The sequence below is a fragment of the Mobula hypostoma genome, chromosome 26 (genome assembly GCF_963921235.1).
Source record: "Mobula hypostoma chromosome 26, sMobHyp1.1, whole genome shotgun sequence".
NCBI lineage: Eukaryota > Metazoa > Chordata > Chondrichthyes > Myliobatiformes > Myliobatidae > Mobula > Mobula hypostoma.
Genome location: NC_086122.1, coordinates 25,462,027 through 25,482,043, shown reverse-complemented (window position 1 = coordinate 25,482,043; position 20,017 = coordinate 25,462,027). Strand labels below are relative to the sequence as shown.

Below are 20,017 nucleotides of genomic sequence, written 5' to 3'. Positions count from 1 at the left end.
ACTTTTCACTCAGCTCTCTGGAAAGTATATAAAGGCCAAGCATTCGGAGGGCACATCGCAATCAACAGTGCGCTGGTGCTCACATGGTGACGGAACGTTTGCAAGCAAATGGCCAAGATCGGAGAACTACCCAACCCAACCAAACATGAACATGGATAACAATATGGTCTTGCCCACAGATATGGCTTAATGGGACTGAGATTAAAAATACTAAAAGATCAGGCTCTGCTGCAAAAACAGGCACACTGACACTCTCCAATTATCCACACCCACACAACTAAATGATCTCGCCCACTCCATTTTCCCCAACTCCACCCCAGAGTTTCTCTCTGCCCTGCCTTTCTCCACTACCCCTGAATTTACCTTTGCTCTTAGCTGCTTGCTTTCTATCTTCCGTATCCCAATGCCGCCCCCCCCAAAAGAAACACCCACGAGTCTCCACCTCCAGGTCAACTGCTCTCTCCTAGTGTGAGGCCACTTCCATCATCACCACTTACCCTCCTACATTTCTGCTTTGTTGCCTATCACTGTCCCACCACTATCAACAGGATCCTTGGTTGCACAAAGCCTATAGTGTAGCCAAAACCTCATGAGTCTCTTCTGGAAAACCGAAGGAAAATCTTCAGTCACGTGCACTGTGCCCTGTACATTGGTGAGAGTTCCATTGCTGATAATCACGTTGCACAGTGGCTATTTCCATTTCTCTGCCTCCTACTCCAAAGGCCAAACCCAAGTTAACTTTCAGCTGCACAGCCCACCACCAATTCTCACAGCGCTACACATGGCACAAAGTCCACCTGCATCATTGTTACTTGAAAAGCTAACCTGCACAGGACAATTACTTTAGAAGAAGGATAATAACAAAGCTTTTATGTTCTTATCCATCTTATTCTGTGTAGGAATCTTTTATACAGCTGTTGATTACTATGTGTAAACTTAATATTTCCATAGCCAAACTGTCATTTTCTATGCAAACTATAAAATTGTCATATTCTATGCATCATTAAATTGCTGCTATTTCAATCTATTCTTTAAAACATTGTTTTCCAATATACAACAGCTATTGCAGTACAGTACACCGATGGTATGAAGAGGTTGCGTTCCTAGAAAATCATAAGACCACAGATATGGGAACAGAAATAGGTCATTCGGCCCATCGTCTGCTCTGCTATTTCATCATGGCTGATCCATTTCGCTCTCGGCCGCAATCTCCTGCCTTCTCCCCATATCCCTTCATGCCCTGACCAATGAAGAACCTATCAACCTCTACCTTAAATATACCCGATAACCTGGTCTCCACAGCCACCTGTGGCAATGGACTCCACAGATTCACAACTCCCTGGCTAAAGAAATTCCTCCTCACCTCCATTCTAAATGGACGTCTCTCTATTCTGAGGCTGTGTAGCCATTTGTCTGGAGATTCTCTGTAAGGCAAGATCTTGATAAAAACTGACAAAAATTACTGGTTCCTTTGCATTTTAGATTTGTTTAGTTATTTTTCTCCCTGACACAAATTCTGTAAATGTTAATTTTTATTCTGTATCTTAAATCTTCAGGTATTGACTTATAAATTCCATAAGGGTGAATTTCCATTCTCTGAACTGCTGTAACTTGAGAATACACTGCAGTGACTTTTAACACATTTACAGATTTTCTCTCGGGCATTACCTTTTCGGTTTCTTGCTGGACAGCTTTTGTTAAGGCACTATCTACTTGCTTCTGAAGTTTCTCAGCACTTTGACTCAAGACTTTGTGCTGAGCTTTAACTTCCAACAGTTTAGTTTCAACTTCCGCCAGTTCTTCCGGATCTAGTTTTCCCTGGTTTTCCTCCAATAAATGTTCCGTGGCTTTGATCACATCCTCCATAACAGCAGCGCGCGATTGCATGTCTTTTTGTAATGCCTGTGAGGGAACGTATCAGCAAAGATAATTTAATCGGAATTTTGTGAAAAAAAAATTAAAAAAAAAACTAATGGTATTCTATTTTACACCTACATGTAGTGTACTTCCTGCCTGGATCAAATTCCTGTGGCCTTTTTTTGAGCACACATTTATTTAAAATAAAAGATTCCCAAAATTCCAAAGCATTTCGCCCTAGTAAACTTGCTGTATTCGGTTTTGGTCACTGGATTTTGAGCCCGGTAAAGTTTCGACCTAATCACTCGTGAAAAGTCTTGGACTAAAATGCCCACCAGTCTTTTTTTTTAAATCTTGAGCAATTTCAACACATTTGTTCAGAAATCCCCATATCAGTTCCTAAAGTCGATTAGGTTAGGTTCTATAGGTGGAATAAAGTACTCAGATACAAACATCCGTTGATTACTGAAGTTAGGCCACTGATTTCTAACACAGCATAATTTCTCTCAAGCAATACACACAAAGTCTGCAGCTGCTTGGATTTCCAGCATTTGCAAACTTCCTTGTGTTTGAGAATTTCTCTCAAGGTGTGCCTGCTCCGAAGTCATCATAACACTAAGATCCCACTGAATTTTGCGCAGATATCCCTTCAGTACAAAGACTGCCCAGTTTGTGCCACTGTACAGTTGAGAAGTAATTGATATTTGTATCAATGATAGAAAACAGGTCATAGTGAACTTGCTGCTATGTCTTTATCATCATACACAGTGGATCCAATTGGAAATTCTGAAAACATGAAGATATTTCACAATTGCTATTTTGATTTGAAGCAAATTAGTACAAGCAGTTTGAGAAGCAGAACATATATCGGAATAGCTCTGCTTTTGCTAAATACCTCAATGACATTTGTAATAGTACTGAATTTCATTTGAGCTATCAAACTGGAGATCTAACAAAAAGTGGTTTATGAAAAGCGTTGAAGTGAATTGAACTGTGAAATGATGGTTCATCTCATAAAAAAATTATTTCGAGGAAAGGCAAATTACAAGCTTTAATGCACAGAAACGTTAAAAATCGTGTGTTGAAAAACTAGTTATCTCTGCTGCATCTGAAGAGTTAAGTCACTGATAGCAGGAATAAACTATAAACAACATGCATTCTACTTTTGCAGAATACCTGAAAGGTAATTCTGATTTACTCCTCTCTGTGCTGAACTGAGGCTGCGGCCTGCAACCGGCGGGCTCCTGGGATCAGCTGCTGGCTTCGTGTCTGTGGACTCACTTTCGTGAACTTCCATTCTGAATGCCATTTGCTTACTTTTATTGCTTGCATGATTAGTGTTTTTATTTCCTCAGCAAATTGGGTGTTTGACGGCCTTTCTCTTAAGGGTTCAAACGAGTTTCTTTGTTTGTGGCTGCCTGCAAGGAGATGAATCTCAAGGTTGTATATGGCATACATACTTTGATAATAAATGTACTTTGAACTTTAGATGATACGCTTGCGTGAGCTCATTTGTAAATATTAATTATAATAGGTTTCTCCACTGCAGGTTCTCCATGATACATTGTGAACACACTGCTCCAGACCTTCACCCTTTTATCTTGCAATGCTTTCACAACCTCAATGCCACACTCTTTATTTATGAATTTCCTCTGACTATCAAGCCTTCCTCTTGCTCTCTCAAGTGTTTAATATAACTTTCCTATAGAAGTACCCATGCCAGCTACCTCCTGTGCAGCTGACAGCAGTTTAGCCAGTTTGTAGGACAACTCTGTCCCGGTCCTGTTGCTCTGATGATCTGATGATCTTTCCAAGTTTCTCACCAAGCTGGAATCCCAGGCTGGACTGCTACTGTCCTGGCTGAAGACTGAACTGTGCAGCTCCTGTTACAGCTGAAGCAGGTCTGGATATTGTATTTACTTAGCTACTGATGAATTTGCAGTTGAAGAATATCCAACTCATATTACATAAATAATAAATAATAAGTACTGGGCAACAAACTCCAAGTAGTTTAATATAATTTACACAATCTTGTTTAAACATTTCTAACCAGTTGCTGCATTTCATTTTCTTGGAACCAACTGAATGTCAAGTGGACTCTTCCTCATAGCAAGTTCCACTTGAAATCATTTTCATAGGTATATTAGCTTATTTGCAAAATCCCACTTTAATTCATTACAACTATATTTACAAAACTCAATTTTCAGTGCTAGAAATAATCATTAAACTTGCTTTATTTCTTTTTAGTGACATTGGCCTGCCATTATTATTCCTTCAGGTCATCCAGAAATCCCTATTATTTCTGCTCCATTTCAATAATGAAGCCTGCCTTTAAGTCAACGTCCAGGTTCTTTGGAGAGAGGGTTGAAGTGGAGGTTGCCTGTTGTTGTGGGGCTCAAAGTTCAAAGGAAATTTATTATCAAAGTATGCTACCGTGGGGCTCTAAGTTCTGCTTTCGTCCTTCAAAAGAGAAGAGGATCTCCCTTTCTTTTTGCCATGTTTTCAGATCTGATGATGGGGAAACAGACTGATTTAATGCAGAAGATGCTCTTTGATCATAGAATTGCCATCACAAACCTGAATCGCATTCTGTTGCTCGTGAAGAGCTGGCAGGTCACACTCATTCACTGCCATCTGGTGACCAGCTACCATGTTAGCTGCCTGAGACAGCCACGTACCGATCTCGTCCAACTTCTGCTTGCATTCCTCCCGTTGCTCCTGTCGAGACTGTAAAGAAACAAAAACTTATATTCCCCATTTCCATTCGTGTTCTGCTAACTCTCATAACCAGCATCTTAAAACATAACCCTAGTGTTATCTATAGAATATCTCTGGCTGGGTGAACACAATAGATATTTAGCAGATTTTTGATATAAGCCAAAAAAACTTTTTAACATTACTTGACCAAACTCCATCATGAACATGCAGTTGTCAATAAAACTTCCAGTTTATTCAATTATAATTAAGAACTTATCTAGAATATTTAAGATTTTGAAAGCTGTGCTTGAAAATAAATCATCTGTGATCTAATAAACTGGATGGATGGAAATTTTTTGATTAAATTTCAGGACAGATGGAAGAAAATTAGTGGGTGCTGTTGCCAATTAGAAATTAATGTACTGTAACTTATAGATAAAAAGCTTACAGCATACATTCAGATATCCATGAAGAATACTTGTCACAAGCAGTCTGTTCTCATCTCCAGCCCTTAGATACACTACAGATACCACCTTATGAATTAGTACAATTGAGCAAGATGTGTCACAAATACTTAGGGAAGTCACTGTGTGGAGACTTCACAGAAATATGTTTTAGAAGCAGCAAAGAATCAGTTGTTATTGAACGACAATGACAAGAACTATTAGCACGTGGTCTTGCAGTTATAAACCACACTGAACACTTCAATGACCATTTTCAGATCCACTGCAAAGCATTATCTTCATTATGTGAGCCATTGCGGTTAACGGAACAAAAGTATCTGGAAAAGGCAAGGCAAACAGGTTACAAGATTGACTCAATGAACATTGGTTAGGAGGGTTACTGAAAGCACTGCAGCTGAACAAAAGACACACAAATAATCAACACAGTCTATTTAGAATGCACACGTATGCACAATATACACACTGGTTCAAATCCCATGGAATTTCTTCTCAGTACTTGGGTTATACACCATATACCCAATTCATATTAAACCATACTAAAAACAGCTGAGCACATTTTCTTTAAAACAGCCAATGGACCTCAGTTTATTTCTAATTTAATTCTATTAAGTGAAATTCTGTTAATTCAGCACACTTGGGACTTTGATGGTGCCAGATTAGCAAATTTTCAAGACTATCAGATGTCATTTAATCAATATTCCCACAGATTTTTTAAAATCCACCTTTTAAAAGGTGTGCTTGTTATTATATTTCAGTAAGCTCGGGATGCTTAAAGGGAGAGTGGAAAACAAGAACTGGTAAATTTTGAGGGAGCCCGGGAAATGGAACCAGGTAAATTTCAAGACAGGGTGGTCAACAAAATCAGATGAGTTTAAAGGTAGGGCAAAAACCAGAGCCCTGGTGAACAGAAGCGGAAGTCGGAACCAGAACTCTGATCAACAGAAGCAGAGCTTGGAACCAGAGCCTGGAAGAGCAGGCAAAGAGGACAGAAACCTGGGCCCTGATGGCAGGAAGGTAGTGGCAGAACTGGAAAGAAGCATGCCCACCAGACATCCAGTGAGTGGAATCGGAGGACATGAACTGAGGCCCCGGAGAGTGTAAATTGCAATCATCTTCTGGTGAGCCCGATACTGAACTATCAGGATTTCCATTTGCAGAATAATGGATTATTGGAGCTTTGTTTATATAATCCAATATATTACTGTTGAAATCTCTAGAAAAACCTTCAGCAAATGGTCCCATTTCACAAATTTTCATTTCAGGCATTTACTTGACATCCTTTACATATTCAAAATAATTAAATTCTTACTTTTGTCCATTGGTGTTTAATACATTATATCCCATTTGGCACTTTGTTTTATAAATATTTACTAAGATTTAAAACAATTGCTTATTAAGTCGAACTGCTGCCTAGGCCAAACCTTCATGGATTCCACAGGTATTTTATCCTGAAGTTGAAGATCTGGTGATTCTGTGTGTGCCTCATTTTTTTCATACGTATCTACGAGTGACTTGTGTCCCTCATTTAATTGTTTATGCAACAGTTCAATCTGTTGTGGTCTTGAGTCTCGAGCATATTCCGAATTAAACTCCAAGTCAGCAATATTTGCTTTAGTGTGTGATGTAGATTCATTAAGCTCCTAGAAAAGGGAGGACCAATTAGCATCCCAAATTGCAAGAACTCAACTCTAAACTTTATGATTGAATTAAAAACTACAGAGAACATTAACAAAAATATTTCATAGAAGTAATAGAACAACTCCAAAATCAGTTGGTTTGACTTGATGAATGATATAATTGTCAAGGAATTTCATATATTTGGAATAAAAAGTATTTAAATACCAAAATCTTATTTTGGCACACTTGGATATTGGAATAAAACATGTCCAATTTCTAACCCTCATAAAGATGAAGAGCTCATAGGATAGTTAATCTATCTTCTCTGCTTCAAATCATTTCTGAATCAACAAGCTGTGATTATCTACAATTTTTATTTTGAGTTTCTGAGGAAACTAGCATGTAACATAGATAATGTGGTCTCCCTAATGGGAGGATGCAATGATTCAAATACATATTATCCATAGCAAATAAAGCAGTGTTTTTCGAAGCTAGTCATATTAAAATTTAGTATTTGGCAATCTACCAGGACTTGAAAGTGAAGTGAAACCTAGTGATACTTATGTAGCTAAAATGAGCAATCATTTCAAAGCTGGTTCTGAAAACAAACGGCGGAAAAAAAAGATTCTTCACGATTTTAGCCAGAACAAATTTTGGGCCAATGAAATCAATGTTTCCTGCTTCCTGATCTGTAGCAACAGCATTACTTTTCTTAAGGCTGTTTTAATTCTGTGATGTGAGCAGATTAGGGGGCATTCAAAATCTACACAAGTTATTTTACACATCACAAAGTGAAAGTTCTTGTAACTAATCAACACCACAGACAAATTCTATAACTAACTACTTCAATGCAAGTAATCAATAGCGCAATCCCTCTCTTATGATGCTGAGGATGTTCTATGAGTCTGTGGTGGCCAGTGCTATCATGTTTGCTGTTGTGTGCTGGGGCAGCAGGCTGAGGGTAACAGACATCAACAGAATCAACAAACTCATTCGTAAGGCCAGTGATGTTGTGGGGATGGAACTGGACTCTCTCACGGTGGTGTCTGAAAAGAGGATGCTGTCTAAGTTGCATGCCATCTTAGACAATGTCTCCCATTCACTACATAATGTACTGGGTGGGCACAGGAGTATATTCAGCCAGAGACTCATTCCACCGAGATGCAGCACTGAGCGTCATAGGAAGTCATTCCTGCCTGTGGCCATCAAACTTTACACCTCCTCCCTTGGAGGGTCAGACACCCTGAGCCAATAGGCTGGTCCTGGACTTATTTCATAATTTACTGGCATAATTTACATATTACTATTTAACTATTACGGTTCTATTACTATTTATTATTTATGGTGCAACTGTAACGAAAACCAATTTCCCCCAGGATCAATAAAGTATGACTATGACTATACTATTATCTTATTGATTCGAGTCTCTCACATTATCTAAGCTTCTTGTTTGAGAAAGATCTTGTAACAGATCCACGATGCACGAGCAAAGTATAGGAAATTCTGGTAAAAATTTCCAAGATATTTCCATTAAAAAAATTAAAATAGGTAAAATGTCATCTTGCTTTTCATAAAGCAGATAAAGCAGGGGATTAAAGACAGTTATATATTACTTAGTGAGAAAAATCATTAAAACATTTAACAAGACTTCATTATTTATACTTAAAGTCTTGATTTATTGTTTCATGCTTGGTTGTGGAACAGTTGTATTTTACCTATAAATTAAGAAATAATTTCGTTGTTCTCTATGAGCCCTTCAGACGCAATTACAGGACAAGGGATTATAAAGAGATTAAGTAAAGGGACTGGTAAATGGTTTGACAAACATATGATAAAATACAATTTCTGGCAGAGATAGTAGAATTCATTCTAAATCACCTCATATACATGCTAAATTATAGAATTTCAAGATATGGGGTCAAAGTGAAGAATGTAATCTTTCCATAAAACTTGGAGTAAGTTAAATACAAAATATCAAAGAGTATTTATGCAAACTGCATGTCATTTAATAAATGTTAAATATCCAGCAACACACACACAAAATGCTGGTGAACGCAGCAGGCCAGGCACCATCTATAGGAAGAGGAACAGTCGACGTTTCTGGCCGGGACCCTTCGTCAGGACCCTGTCTCGGCCCGAAATGTTGACTGTACCTCTTTCCATAGATGCTGCCTGGCCTGCTGCGTTCACCCGCATTTTTTGTGTGTGTTGCTTGAAATTCTGGCATCTGCAGATTTCCTCGTGTTTACAAAATGTTAAATATATATGTTTTAAAATAAAAACTGGAAGACTCAAATCTGTTAATGCAAACACGAGGAAACTGGTTAACTGTTCACCCAAAACACATAACTAACAAAATAAAGTAATAGGTAGAAAGTTTTAGATAATCTTCAGGATGTCGAATGTAAAATAAGTTTTTAAACAATGTCTTTAAGACTGCAATAGGAATGGATGCTTGTTGCATCTACAGAAAGAATGACAAATTTGAGGTTAAGGATAATTATCTTGAAATTTAATTACCATTGCAATGCAGGAAGGAAGAATAAATCCCTTTTTTGAAACAGGGATAAAGTTAGAAACTCTGCATTCAAGATAAATAAATAAGAAAAGTTGGGTATTCCAAAAGGTACACACAGTCCTGCTGAAATGTTGACTGTACTTTTTCTATAAACGCAGCCTGGCCTGCTGAGTTCCTTCAGCACTTTATGTTGCCTGGATTTCCAGCATTTGCAGATTTTCTCTTGTTCACAACCCTCCTGTCTTTCTGACTATGCCTCAAATGTAACTTTTTGACCAATTTACCTTTTGAATTTTGTTTGAACAATTGCTTCGTCTTGGGATGTTTTCATGAACAAAATGTTTTAGCTAGAGAATCATCTATTAACAAGCAAACTTATATTTTACCAAAGTAACCATTTTGTTTTGAGAAGAACCTATAGTTAGCAATGTACTGCCTGCTTGTCATTTATGTGTGAAGTAATCTGAAGGAAGGAGGTTACTTCATAATACTGCAAATTTTATTTAGGACTTACCATATCATTTAATACTTGACATTTTAATTCATACACAGATGGTATAATGCCAATTTTGAGGTCTCTATAAGATACTTGGTTCTTTTAGAGTTATTTGCACTCAGTGAATACTTTATATTAGAGATAAAAGAAATATAGCACTGCATACTTCTATCGTACAATTTAATCTCCGGCTATTTACTCTCTTAAATTATTTACTAGGAATTAAGCAGCTCCTCTGTGTCCTTCCCATACTTCTATTGTCTTTCTGCAAATAACCAATTTTATTTCAGAGGTTCAAGCTCTCCTCAAAAATCTGGGCTAGCATCTCTGTCTTGGAGAGTGACATCAGAACATCTTTTAAGAGGGTGAACCTTTGCAAGTCTTCAGGCTCCAGTGGTGTACCAGGCAGGGCACTGAAAACCCCTGCCAACCAACTGGCTGGAGTGCTCAAGGCCATCTTCAACCTCTCCCCTGTTGCAGTTGGAGGTTCCCACCCACTTCGAAAGGGCATCAACCAAACCAGTGCCCAAGAAGAGCACAGTGAGTGGCCTCAACAACCATCTCCTGGTAGCACTCACACCTACAGCGATGAGGTGGTTTGACAGATTGATCATGGCTAGAATTAACTCCTGCCCGAGTAAGGGATCTGGACCCACTGCAATTTGCCTACTGACACAACAGGTCTATAGCAGATACAATCTCACTCGCTCTTCACTTAGCCTGGACAACAGCAATACCCGGGTCAGGCTGCTGTTTATTGTTTACAGCTCAGCATTCCACACCATCATCCCCTCAGTACTAATCAACAAGCTTCACACCTGGGGCTCTGCAGCTGGATCCTACAGATTGTAGGATCAGATTGGAAATAACAACTCCTTCTTGTTGACAGTCTATCCAGTTGCACCTCGAGGATGTGCTCACTGCTCGACTCTCTCTACATCCACAACTGTGTGGATAGGCACAGCTCAAACACCATTTACAAATTTGCCGATGACACAATTGTTGGAAGAATCTCAGATGGTGATGAGGAGGCGTACAGGAATGACATAGATCAGCTGGTCGGTGTCACAACAGCAACCTTGCACTCAACATCAGTAAGAGCAAGGAATTGATTGTGGACTTGAGGAAGGGGAAGTCAGGGGAACACACATCAGTTCTCACTTGGCGGGGGGCGTGGTCAGCAGTGGAAAGGGTGAGCCATTTCAAGTTTCTGGCTGTCAACATCTCAGATGATCTCTCTTGGGTCCAAGGCACTGGTCTTGGGGAAATCATAACGAAGGGACACCAGTTCAATAGGAGTTTGGGGAGACTTGGTATGTCAGCAAAGACCCTAACAAATTTCTACAAGTGTACTCTGGAGAGCATTCTGACGGGTATAGAGGCTCTCATGTACAGGAATGAAGGAAGTTGTACAGGGTTGTCAAAACTCAGCCAGCTCCAATTAGCCTCTCCATCATTGAGGACATCTTCAAAAGGCAGTGTTCATTGGAACTCTTACCATCGAGGGCGTGCCCTCTTCTCATTGTTACCACAGGGAGGAAGTACAGGCACCTTAAGATGCACTCTTCCCCTCCGCCAGCTTACTCTTCCACAGTATAATGGGGCGGCACGGTAGCGTGGTGGTTAGCACAGCCTGGCGAGTCAGGTTCAATTCTCGCCACTACCTGTAAGGAGTTTGTACGATCTTCCCGTGACTGCATGGGTTTCCTCCGGGTGCACCCACAGTCCAAAGATTTACCAGTTGGTAGGATAACTGGTCATTGTAAACTGTCTTGTGAGTAGGCTAGGGTTAATTCAGGGGTTGCTGCGTGGCGCGGAACAGGAAGGAGCTATTCTGCGCAGTATCTCAATAAATAAAATAAAATTTCTAAATGGTCGTGAACACTACCTCACTATTTTTGCTCTCTTTTTGCATTTATTTTTGTATTTCTTATTGTAACCTGTAGTCGTTTTTTGTGCATTGCAACGTACTGCTTCCACAAAGAACAGGCTTCATACCATATTGTCAGTGATAATAAATTAATCCTGATTCTGCTAACATTGCAATTCCAAGTGACTCGTTGCAATTCACTGCTCACTAAAGAGATGCGATCATACAGACAAATTTTAAGACTGAAGCTCAAACTTCTCTCAAAAATTTTGAAGAGGAGGGGAATAATCCCCAAGTCTTGGCCAACACATCACTATCAATCAAACTGAAAACAAATTAACTAGACATTTACCCGAATGCTATTTATGGGAACGTGCTTTCATTCCATTGTTACAACTGCATCTCTAAATGCACTTCCCGTTTCAGCCATCATCATGCCTGGATGGAATGGTAGAAGAACCAGCCTGTCTTTGTTCGGACAGTTTCTGCCAGATCTGTGAGCGCTACAGTAGCGTAGCGGTTAGAGCGATGCTATTATGGCTCAAGGCGTTCCCGAGTTCAATTCCAGCGCCGCCTGTAAGGAGTTTGTATGTTCTCCCTGTGATCACACAGGTTTCCTCCCACAGTCCAAAGACGTACCGGTTAATAGGTTAATCGGTCATTGTAAACTGTCCTATGATTAGGCTAGTGTTGAACAGGTGGGTTGTTGGACGGGGTGGTTCATTGAGCTGGAGGAGCCTATTCCGCACTGTATCCCCAATAAAATAAAATAGAACCCAACAACTCTCAATACCCAACTATCTATTCAGATATTGTAATTCAATCATACAAGTCAACTTCCAGCTCTACAGCAAGAAAGGCCATGTGCAATGGAGCATTTCAGTTACCCACACCACTTAGAGGGAAGTGTAGACCAGACCCATTACGTTCAGAAGCATTCAAAAACATTACAAGTCTATTTAAAAAACAAAATCACTGAAACCACCTAAAAAATTAAAACAGATTTGAATTTTTGGTTCATTAATTTTGTCCCTCAAAGATATTTCCTTCTACTGAAATGAGTAGATTCCATAAACTACAAATGAATGGAATCCCAGGTTAGACAATTTGGAAATATTTTCCATAAAGTTCTGGCCTTTTGTTTTACACTAATACTGAAGAGATGCTTTTTCCCTTGTAAATTAATTGCAATATATTATGGCGAGGCAATTTATCAAACTTTACAAATGACGATCTTTCTAGTTGTCTGACTACTGAAAAAACTAGCAAATCAAGGATAGTTCAAGAAACAGCTATCATTATCCGAATTTCGTAAAAGAGTTGAGGCACGTGTCTGTTTATTTAACAAAATCATCTAATGTAGACCAAATAAATAATGGCACTCTCATTAAGAACATAAGATTTCGATTTTAGAGCTGTAAAAGCAAGTGGTTTAAAGAAACAAGTTATCCATTCCAAATATTGCTCACTTTGCTGGCTGAACAAGTGTGTATTTTATGATTGATGTTGAAGTATTGTTGAAATACTGCCATCATAATTTTGGCAATGGTACAGAATTAAATGTAGCATATTGTGCCCAGATGTTGGACAATTTATCAAAGCTTCATTTTATAGTAACTGTTTTATCAATAGAAAACAAGCCGACAATTTTGCGATCAATCATTATGTGGGCACCTATCACATTGATCCAAGGAGAAGACTTTGAAAAAAATCTTTTTTCCTCATAACAGAAAAATACAGCAACACGTTATCTTTCAATGTTTCTCCCTATTTGTTTCTTTTCTTTTTAACTGATTTACTCTCCTATCTTTGCTTCAGTGACACAAGAATCAGCATATTTCATTGATAAAAATGCTTCAATGATTACAGGGTATTAAGACCATACCTGAGGATTAGTTTTCTACCTCCTAAAGCAGGGGGTCCCAACCCTTTCTATCCATGGGCCATTACCATTAAGCAAAGGGTCCATGGACCCCAGACTGGGAAACCCTACTCTAACGGCAAATGCTTCATCAGTTGAAAAGTCAAACTGCAAGCATAATGTGTTTTCAATTCCAGGAAAAACACTTTATCAAGGAAAAATATTATGATGTTAATGGGCCATCTCAAATTCTGATCACTAAATCAGAGATAAGTTGGTCAAAGACTGTTTCAGCATGCTTCAACAAAATGTAGGAGCTGTAAAAACAGTAGGTGGTAGTTTTTCCAATGCATGGTTGGACATGATAATTTACCTCTGATTACTTGTTATCCTTACACAGGTATTATTGAAAGTAAATTAACCAAGTACATAGTTAATTTCACAAAATGATCATGGGTCAAACAGAAAGAAAGAGAGAACAGTAAATAAAAGCAACACACACAAAATGCTGGAGGAACTCAGCAAGTCAGGCAGCATCCATGGAAAAGAGTACAGCCATTTCGGGCCGAGACCCTTCTCTAGGTCCTGACGAAGAGTCTCAGCGCAAAATTTTGACTGTTTACTCTTTTCCAGAGATGCTGCCTGGCCTGCTGAGTTCCTCCAGCATCTTGTGTGTGTTGCTTTGGATTTCTAGCATCTGCAGATTTTCTCATGTTCTTTACAGTAAATAAAAACATTTTTTTTGGTAATTGATGAAATTCTTCTTACTTTTTTGGTTGCCAGCATGTCTCTCAAATCTCCAAGCCAAGTTTTTGACACCTCACGGACTGAGGTAAACGCTGTCAGCAAGCTTTTTGAGTCTTTCTCAAGTGTCTTCAGTAACTGACTGGGTACATTTTGTGTGCATCCTTGAAGTATCTCATTAATCAATATCAGCTCTTGATCAATCTGGACTGACAGCTTCTCGAGCTCGGCTTCGAAACCCTAAAAACAGCATGAAAGACACCGGAGTTTTCAATGGGGACAAAAATGAGAAATCTAAACGAGTAATATGCAAAACCTTGGGTACTGGTCCAATGCAGAATTCTGTTTTGGTAAAGAGAGATAAATCTACACCATTAAAGATAATGCACTAACCTCTGCCAAGTACAATTGCTCAAGAAGCATCGCGGGGTTCGTACCAAATGGCTTCTGCTGTTTCAATCTGACCTCGATGTCCAGCACACGAGAGAGGAAAGAAACAAGATTTTCGCCGTGCTCTAAGCATTGCTGCTTACTGTACAATGGCTGGCGATGCAGGTAACAAGAAAAAATATAAAATTAAAATTAGATGGAGTTCAATTGAAATAATATTATTTTGCATTTTTCTTTTAACTGCAATACTGACTGATCTGTGCTCATACAATATCGCAGCAGTAAGCAACAAAAACTCAGGATGACCCCAACACTGCTCACCACTGTTTATGCAGATATCGGACAGGAATTTTTTATTGTCACATGTGCAGAGTTAAAATATGGAATTGGAGAAGTTACTGTCACCTTAATCCAGGGGTTCCCAACCTTCTTTATGCCATGGACTCCTACATTAACCAAGGGGTTCATGGACCCCAAGTTGGGAACCCCTGCCTTAATCCACGCAGAGCTTCACAGAGATATTACGTCGCCTGACAGTCTCACCATTCAAGGATGTTGAATGGCGTGAAATTGCCATATTTAACTGATAAATATAAACTGCACTCATCAGAAAAAGTTCAGACTCTAATTTCTAATTTAAAAACCCTTTTATCAGCTTGGTAGGTGGTAGGCATTGACAATACTAAACATCAGCTCCATCACTGATGGCCTGTCTCCGTGCTGTAATTGTTATATGGTTATATGGTTATGCCAGTCTCTGGGTGGAGAGGAAAAAAAGCTGCTCTTTACATTCCTATTCTCTCTTAACCCACTTCGTCTTTTCCTTACTTTCTATCCCTTTCCTTACCTGACTCATAATTCAGACCCTTTACTTCTTTCAGTCTAACAGGTTGAGGCGATATAGATTAGCTAGTCATGATAGTACAAGTGGCAGGCATATCATAAAGAGCACTAATCTTTGAACTCAAATCTATATTTCACTGCAAAATCACTCAATATAGTCTATTTATTGAGATACAGCAGAGAATAGGTCCTTCTGGCCCTTTGAGCCACAGCGCCCAGCAATTCCCCAATTTAATCCTAGTATAATCACGGGACAATTTACAATGACCGATTAACCTACCAGCCAGTACGTCTTTGGACTGTGGGAAGAAACCGGAGCACCCGGAGGAAACTTACGTGGTCACAGGGAGAACATACAAACTCCTTACGGGCAGTGCCAGGAATGAACTTGGGTCACTGGTAACGTAAAGCATTGCGCTAACCACTACGCTACCGGGCCGTCCTGTTCTCAACCCAAGTACGATGAATGGCATCTGACTAGAATTAACAGCTTGGATATTAAATTGCTTAAGACATAACAATAGCATTAAACAGAGGAGTGTATACTTGGGGATAAAATGAGAAGAGCAGGTTTACTAAAGATTCCTTTGGAACTAAATACGGCTGCCAGAACAGATAAAAACAGCCCATGATGGTTTTGGCCTCAATCAGCAAAATATGTTTTAAGAATTTCAATGTTGTGGCCAGCTTTGGGGTGGCAAAAGCCGTCAGATATTAGTGATCAAAATGAATCCAACAACAATGTCAGAAGTCTGCTTTACTTAACCTATTCTGCCAGGAGAGTAAAGAATGCTATCTCTGATATTCTGGTTCCTGGATGGTCATTTCAGCTGATCCAAAAAATATACCTCTTGCCCTTCGATGGATACTTAAGGTTGTGTAGCAGATTTTCCTACCAATAAGTTTAAAACCTGTCAACTATTTTATCTATTGAGATACAGCACAGAATATGCCCTTTTGGCCTTTCGAGCAGCAATCCCCGATTTAACCCTCGCTTCATCATGGGACAATTTGCAATGACCAGTTAACCTACCGACTGGTATGTCTTTGGACTTTGGGAGGAAACCAGAGCACCCAGAGGAAACCCACACGGTCATAGGGAGAACGTACAAACCCCTTACAGGCAACAGCAGGAAATGAACCCGGGTCGCCGGTATGTAAAGCGTTGTGCTAACCACGACACCACCTGTTTTCCTTGGTATTCCATCACATTGCTGAATCACCTTTCTCTGACAGCATACAATCAGATCCCTTGCCTAGACAATGCTATACTCAGATTTAGGTTGATGCTGGAAACACTGAAATCCTGATTTCATCCCCACTGCTGTTCAATCCTTATCGGGTTGTTCCAATAAAATTGCTTACATAATTTCTAATTTGAAAAGATTTTACATAAATTATAGGAAGCGAATAAGAGTTTGCATGCAAAGAGCAGATGGAAGGAATTGAGAAACTGGCATGAATTCAGTAGGATGGTTGCAGGAACTAACCAGTGAAAGAGCACACAGCCCACAACAATCCCCAGAACGCTATGTCCGCACTTTACAAGGATTTGTGTGTTCACATAAACCAAATCAGAGCCTGGTAGATCTGTCCAATGGAAGTCATGTCAATCACTGAATCTTACAGCACAGAAGGCAACCATGCATGTGTTGGCTTCTTGAAGATGTATCAATTATCTAAACTAACAGGAACTTTCACAAAGACTTCTGATATGCACTTAAATTTATTTATATTTCATTATTCCTCAATTTTAACCACTAGTTTCAGAATCAGGTTTAATATCACTGGCATATGTTGTGAAATTTGTTGCTTTGCTGCAAAAAAAACCTATAAATTACAACAGTGCACATGGTTTCATTGTCCATTCAGAAATCTGAAGGAGGAAGGGAAGAAGCTGTTCCTGAAACATTGAGTGAGCGTTTACAGGTTCCTGTACCTTCTCCTTGATGGTGGCAATGAGAAGAGGTCATGCCCTACGTGATGGGGGTCCTTCATGATGGATGCTGCCTTTTTGAGGCATCGCCTTTTGAAGGTGCCCTCAACGCTGGGGAGGTGAGAGCCCATGGTGGAGCTGCCTGAATTATCAACTTTCTGCAGCTTTTTCTATTCTAGCGCAGTCACCTCTCCATACCAGACAGTGATGCAGCTAGTTAGCATGCTCCCCAATGTACATCTGTAGAAATTTGCAACAGTCTTAGGTGACATACCAAGTCCCCTCAAACTCCAAATGAAATATAGCCACTGTCATGCCTTCTTTGTGATTGCATTGACACGTTGAGCCCTGGATAGATCCTTAGAGATGATGACACCCAGGAACTGGAAACTGTTCACTCTTCCCACTGCTGATTCCCTTGAAGACTCACGTGAGTTCCAATCACAAACAAGAGAAAATCTGCAGATGCTGGAAACCCAGCTTCTGAGTCCTGCTGAAGGGTTTCAGCCCCAGAACGTCAACTATTCTCTTTTCCATAGACACTGCCTGGCCTGCTGAGTTCCCTCAACTTCCCCTTCCTCAAGTCCACAGTCAATTCCTTGGTGCTACACAGGTTGAGCTCATTTCCCTGCAACTGTTTGCTTTCCAACCACCTACGTTCCTCATTAATATGGCTTCAGACTCTTGAATAGCAGTTGAAATAACCGAGTAGGGTAACTTTTTAAAAAAACTTTACACACAGATCAGATCACACAGCTGCGCTGATGCAGGGTTCATTGTAAGTAAAGCCTGATTTTTATATGATGGGACATAACCAGGCCACTGGAGGAACTCAGCAGATCAAGCAGGATTTATGGAAATGAATAATGTTTGAAGTTTCGGGTCCACCCCACCTTCCCGCTGCCTTAACAATGATAGAGTATCTCTTGTCCTCACCTACCACCACGTGAGCCTCTGCATCCTCCACCAACTTCTGCCATCTTCAACGGGACCCTACCTGCAAACACATCTTTAGGAGGTTGTGGAGGATTGCCGTGTCACCAAAGACTCTTGCAAATTTCTACAGGCATACCATGGAAAGCATTCTAACTGGTTGCATCACCCCCCAGTACAGGGAGGGGCCACTGCACAGGGTTGGAAGAAGCTGCAGGCAGCTGTAAACTCAGCCAGCTCCATCATGGGCACTAGCCTCCCCACGATGTATGTTATTTATGGAATGCTTGTAAGTTGAAGTATTATGCATGAAATTTAAAAATTAAAGATCTTCATCATAAAATAGAAACAAAAACCTGAGAAAGTCCGCAGACGCTGGAAATCCAGAGTGACACACACAAAATGCTGGAAGAACTCAGCAGGTCAGGCAGCATCTATGGAAATGAATAAACTGTTGATGTTATGGGCCTATCCCATCTTCCCGCCACCTTAACAATGATAGAGTTCCTCCTGTCCTCACCTACCACCCCATGAGCCTCCGCATCCAACACATCATTCTCCATGACTTCCTGCATCTTCAACGGGACTCTATCACCAAACACAGCTTTACCTTCCCTTACTCTCCGTAGGTATTGCTCCCTCCGTGATTCCCTTGTCTAGTCATCTCTCCCGGCTAATCTCTCTCCCAGCACTGAGCACTGCAAGTGGCAGTAGTGCTACACCTGCCCATTCGCCTCCTGCCTCTCCTCCATTCAGGGCCCCAAACAGCCCTTCCAGATGAGGCAACACTTCGCCTGCAGATCTGTTGGGGTCGTCCTACTGTATCTGGTGCGGCCGACGTGGCCTCCACTGAGACCCAACATAATTTGGGGACAACTTTATCGAGCATCTCAGCTCCATTTGTAAAAAACAGAATTACCCAGTGGCCAGTCATTTCAATTCCAATCCCCATTCCCATTCTGACACGTCAATCCGTGGCCTTCTCTTCTGCCACAATGAGGCTACTCTCAGGTTGAAGGAACAACACCTCATATTTCTTCTGGGAAGCCTCCAACTTGATGTCATGAACACTGATTTCTCCAACTTCTGGTAAATTTTCCCTCTCCCCCCCTTCCCTCTCTTTCTTTCCCCACTCCAGCCTCTTACCACTTCTCTTCATCTACCTATCACCTCCCCTTGGTGCCCCTCCTATTTCCCTTCCTACCATGGTTCACTATCCTCTTTTATCACATTCCTTCTTCTCCAGCCCTTTGCCTTTTCCACCTATCACCTCCCAACTTCTTACTTCAACCCCCTCTCCCACCTCCACTCACCTGGCTTCACCTATCACCTTCTAGCTTGCCCTCATTCCCCTCCACCCACCTTCTTATTCTGGCATCTTTCCCCCTTCCTTTCCAGTCCTAAAGAAGGGTCTCAGCCCAAAGCATTGACTGTTTATTTATTTCCATAGATGCTGCCTGACCTGCTGAGTTTCTCCAGCATTTTACGTGCAGTACATAAAATAGAAATGTTCCTTTTATCAGTAGGTAGTGGTGAGAAGCTGATGAGGCAGTGTCTTTAGCCCTCTCCAAACTAGTGAGCCCTTTTGCACTGGATCCCAAATCAGGTCCTAAGAACAATTTCACTTGTAATGCCACTGATTCAACAGTAAAAATAAAATAAGCTCTTACTTGGGTCATCTTAAGTACAAGAATGCAAATGCAAAGATGAAATAAAAACTACCAAAACTTCAACCTTTTCCTGAATTTGTTTTAGCTGAATTCTGTCTATACAGACTCATGAACGCAGCAG

General features: G+C 40.3%; 1 protein-coding gene across 24 annotated transcripts in view; it reads right to left on the bottom strand.

The window, feature by feature from the left end:
• Positions 1–20,017, bottom strand: part of macf1a (microtubule actin crosslinking factor 1a) — a 599,766-nt gene that overhangs the window by 203,146 nt on the left and 376,603 nt on the right. For 18 of the 24 annotated variants that reach the window (XM_063033725.1, XM_063033724.1, XM_063033713.1 and 15 more), the window contains 5 exons: positions 14,518–14,667; positions 14,149–14,364; positions 6,440–6,658; positions 4,435–4,584; positions 1,669–1,902 (listed from right to left, as the gene is read on the bottom strand). In XM_063033725.1, the coding sequence (XP_062889795.1) occupies positions 1,669–1,902; positions 4,435–4,584; positions 6,440–6,658; positions 14,149–14,364; positions 14,518–14,667 (969 nt within the window). The remainder of the gene's footprint in view (positions 1–1,668; positions 1,903–4,434; positions 4,585–6,439; positions 6,659–14,148; positions 14,365–14,517; positions 14,668–20,017) is intronic. The other 6 variants (XM_063033726.1, XM_063033728.1, XM_063033727.1 and 3 more) reach the window with 1 other exon arrangement.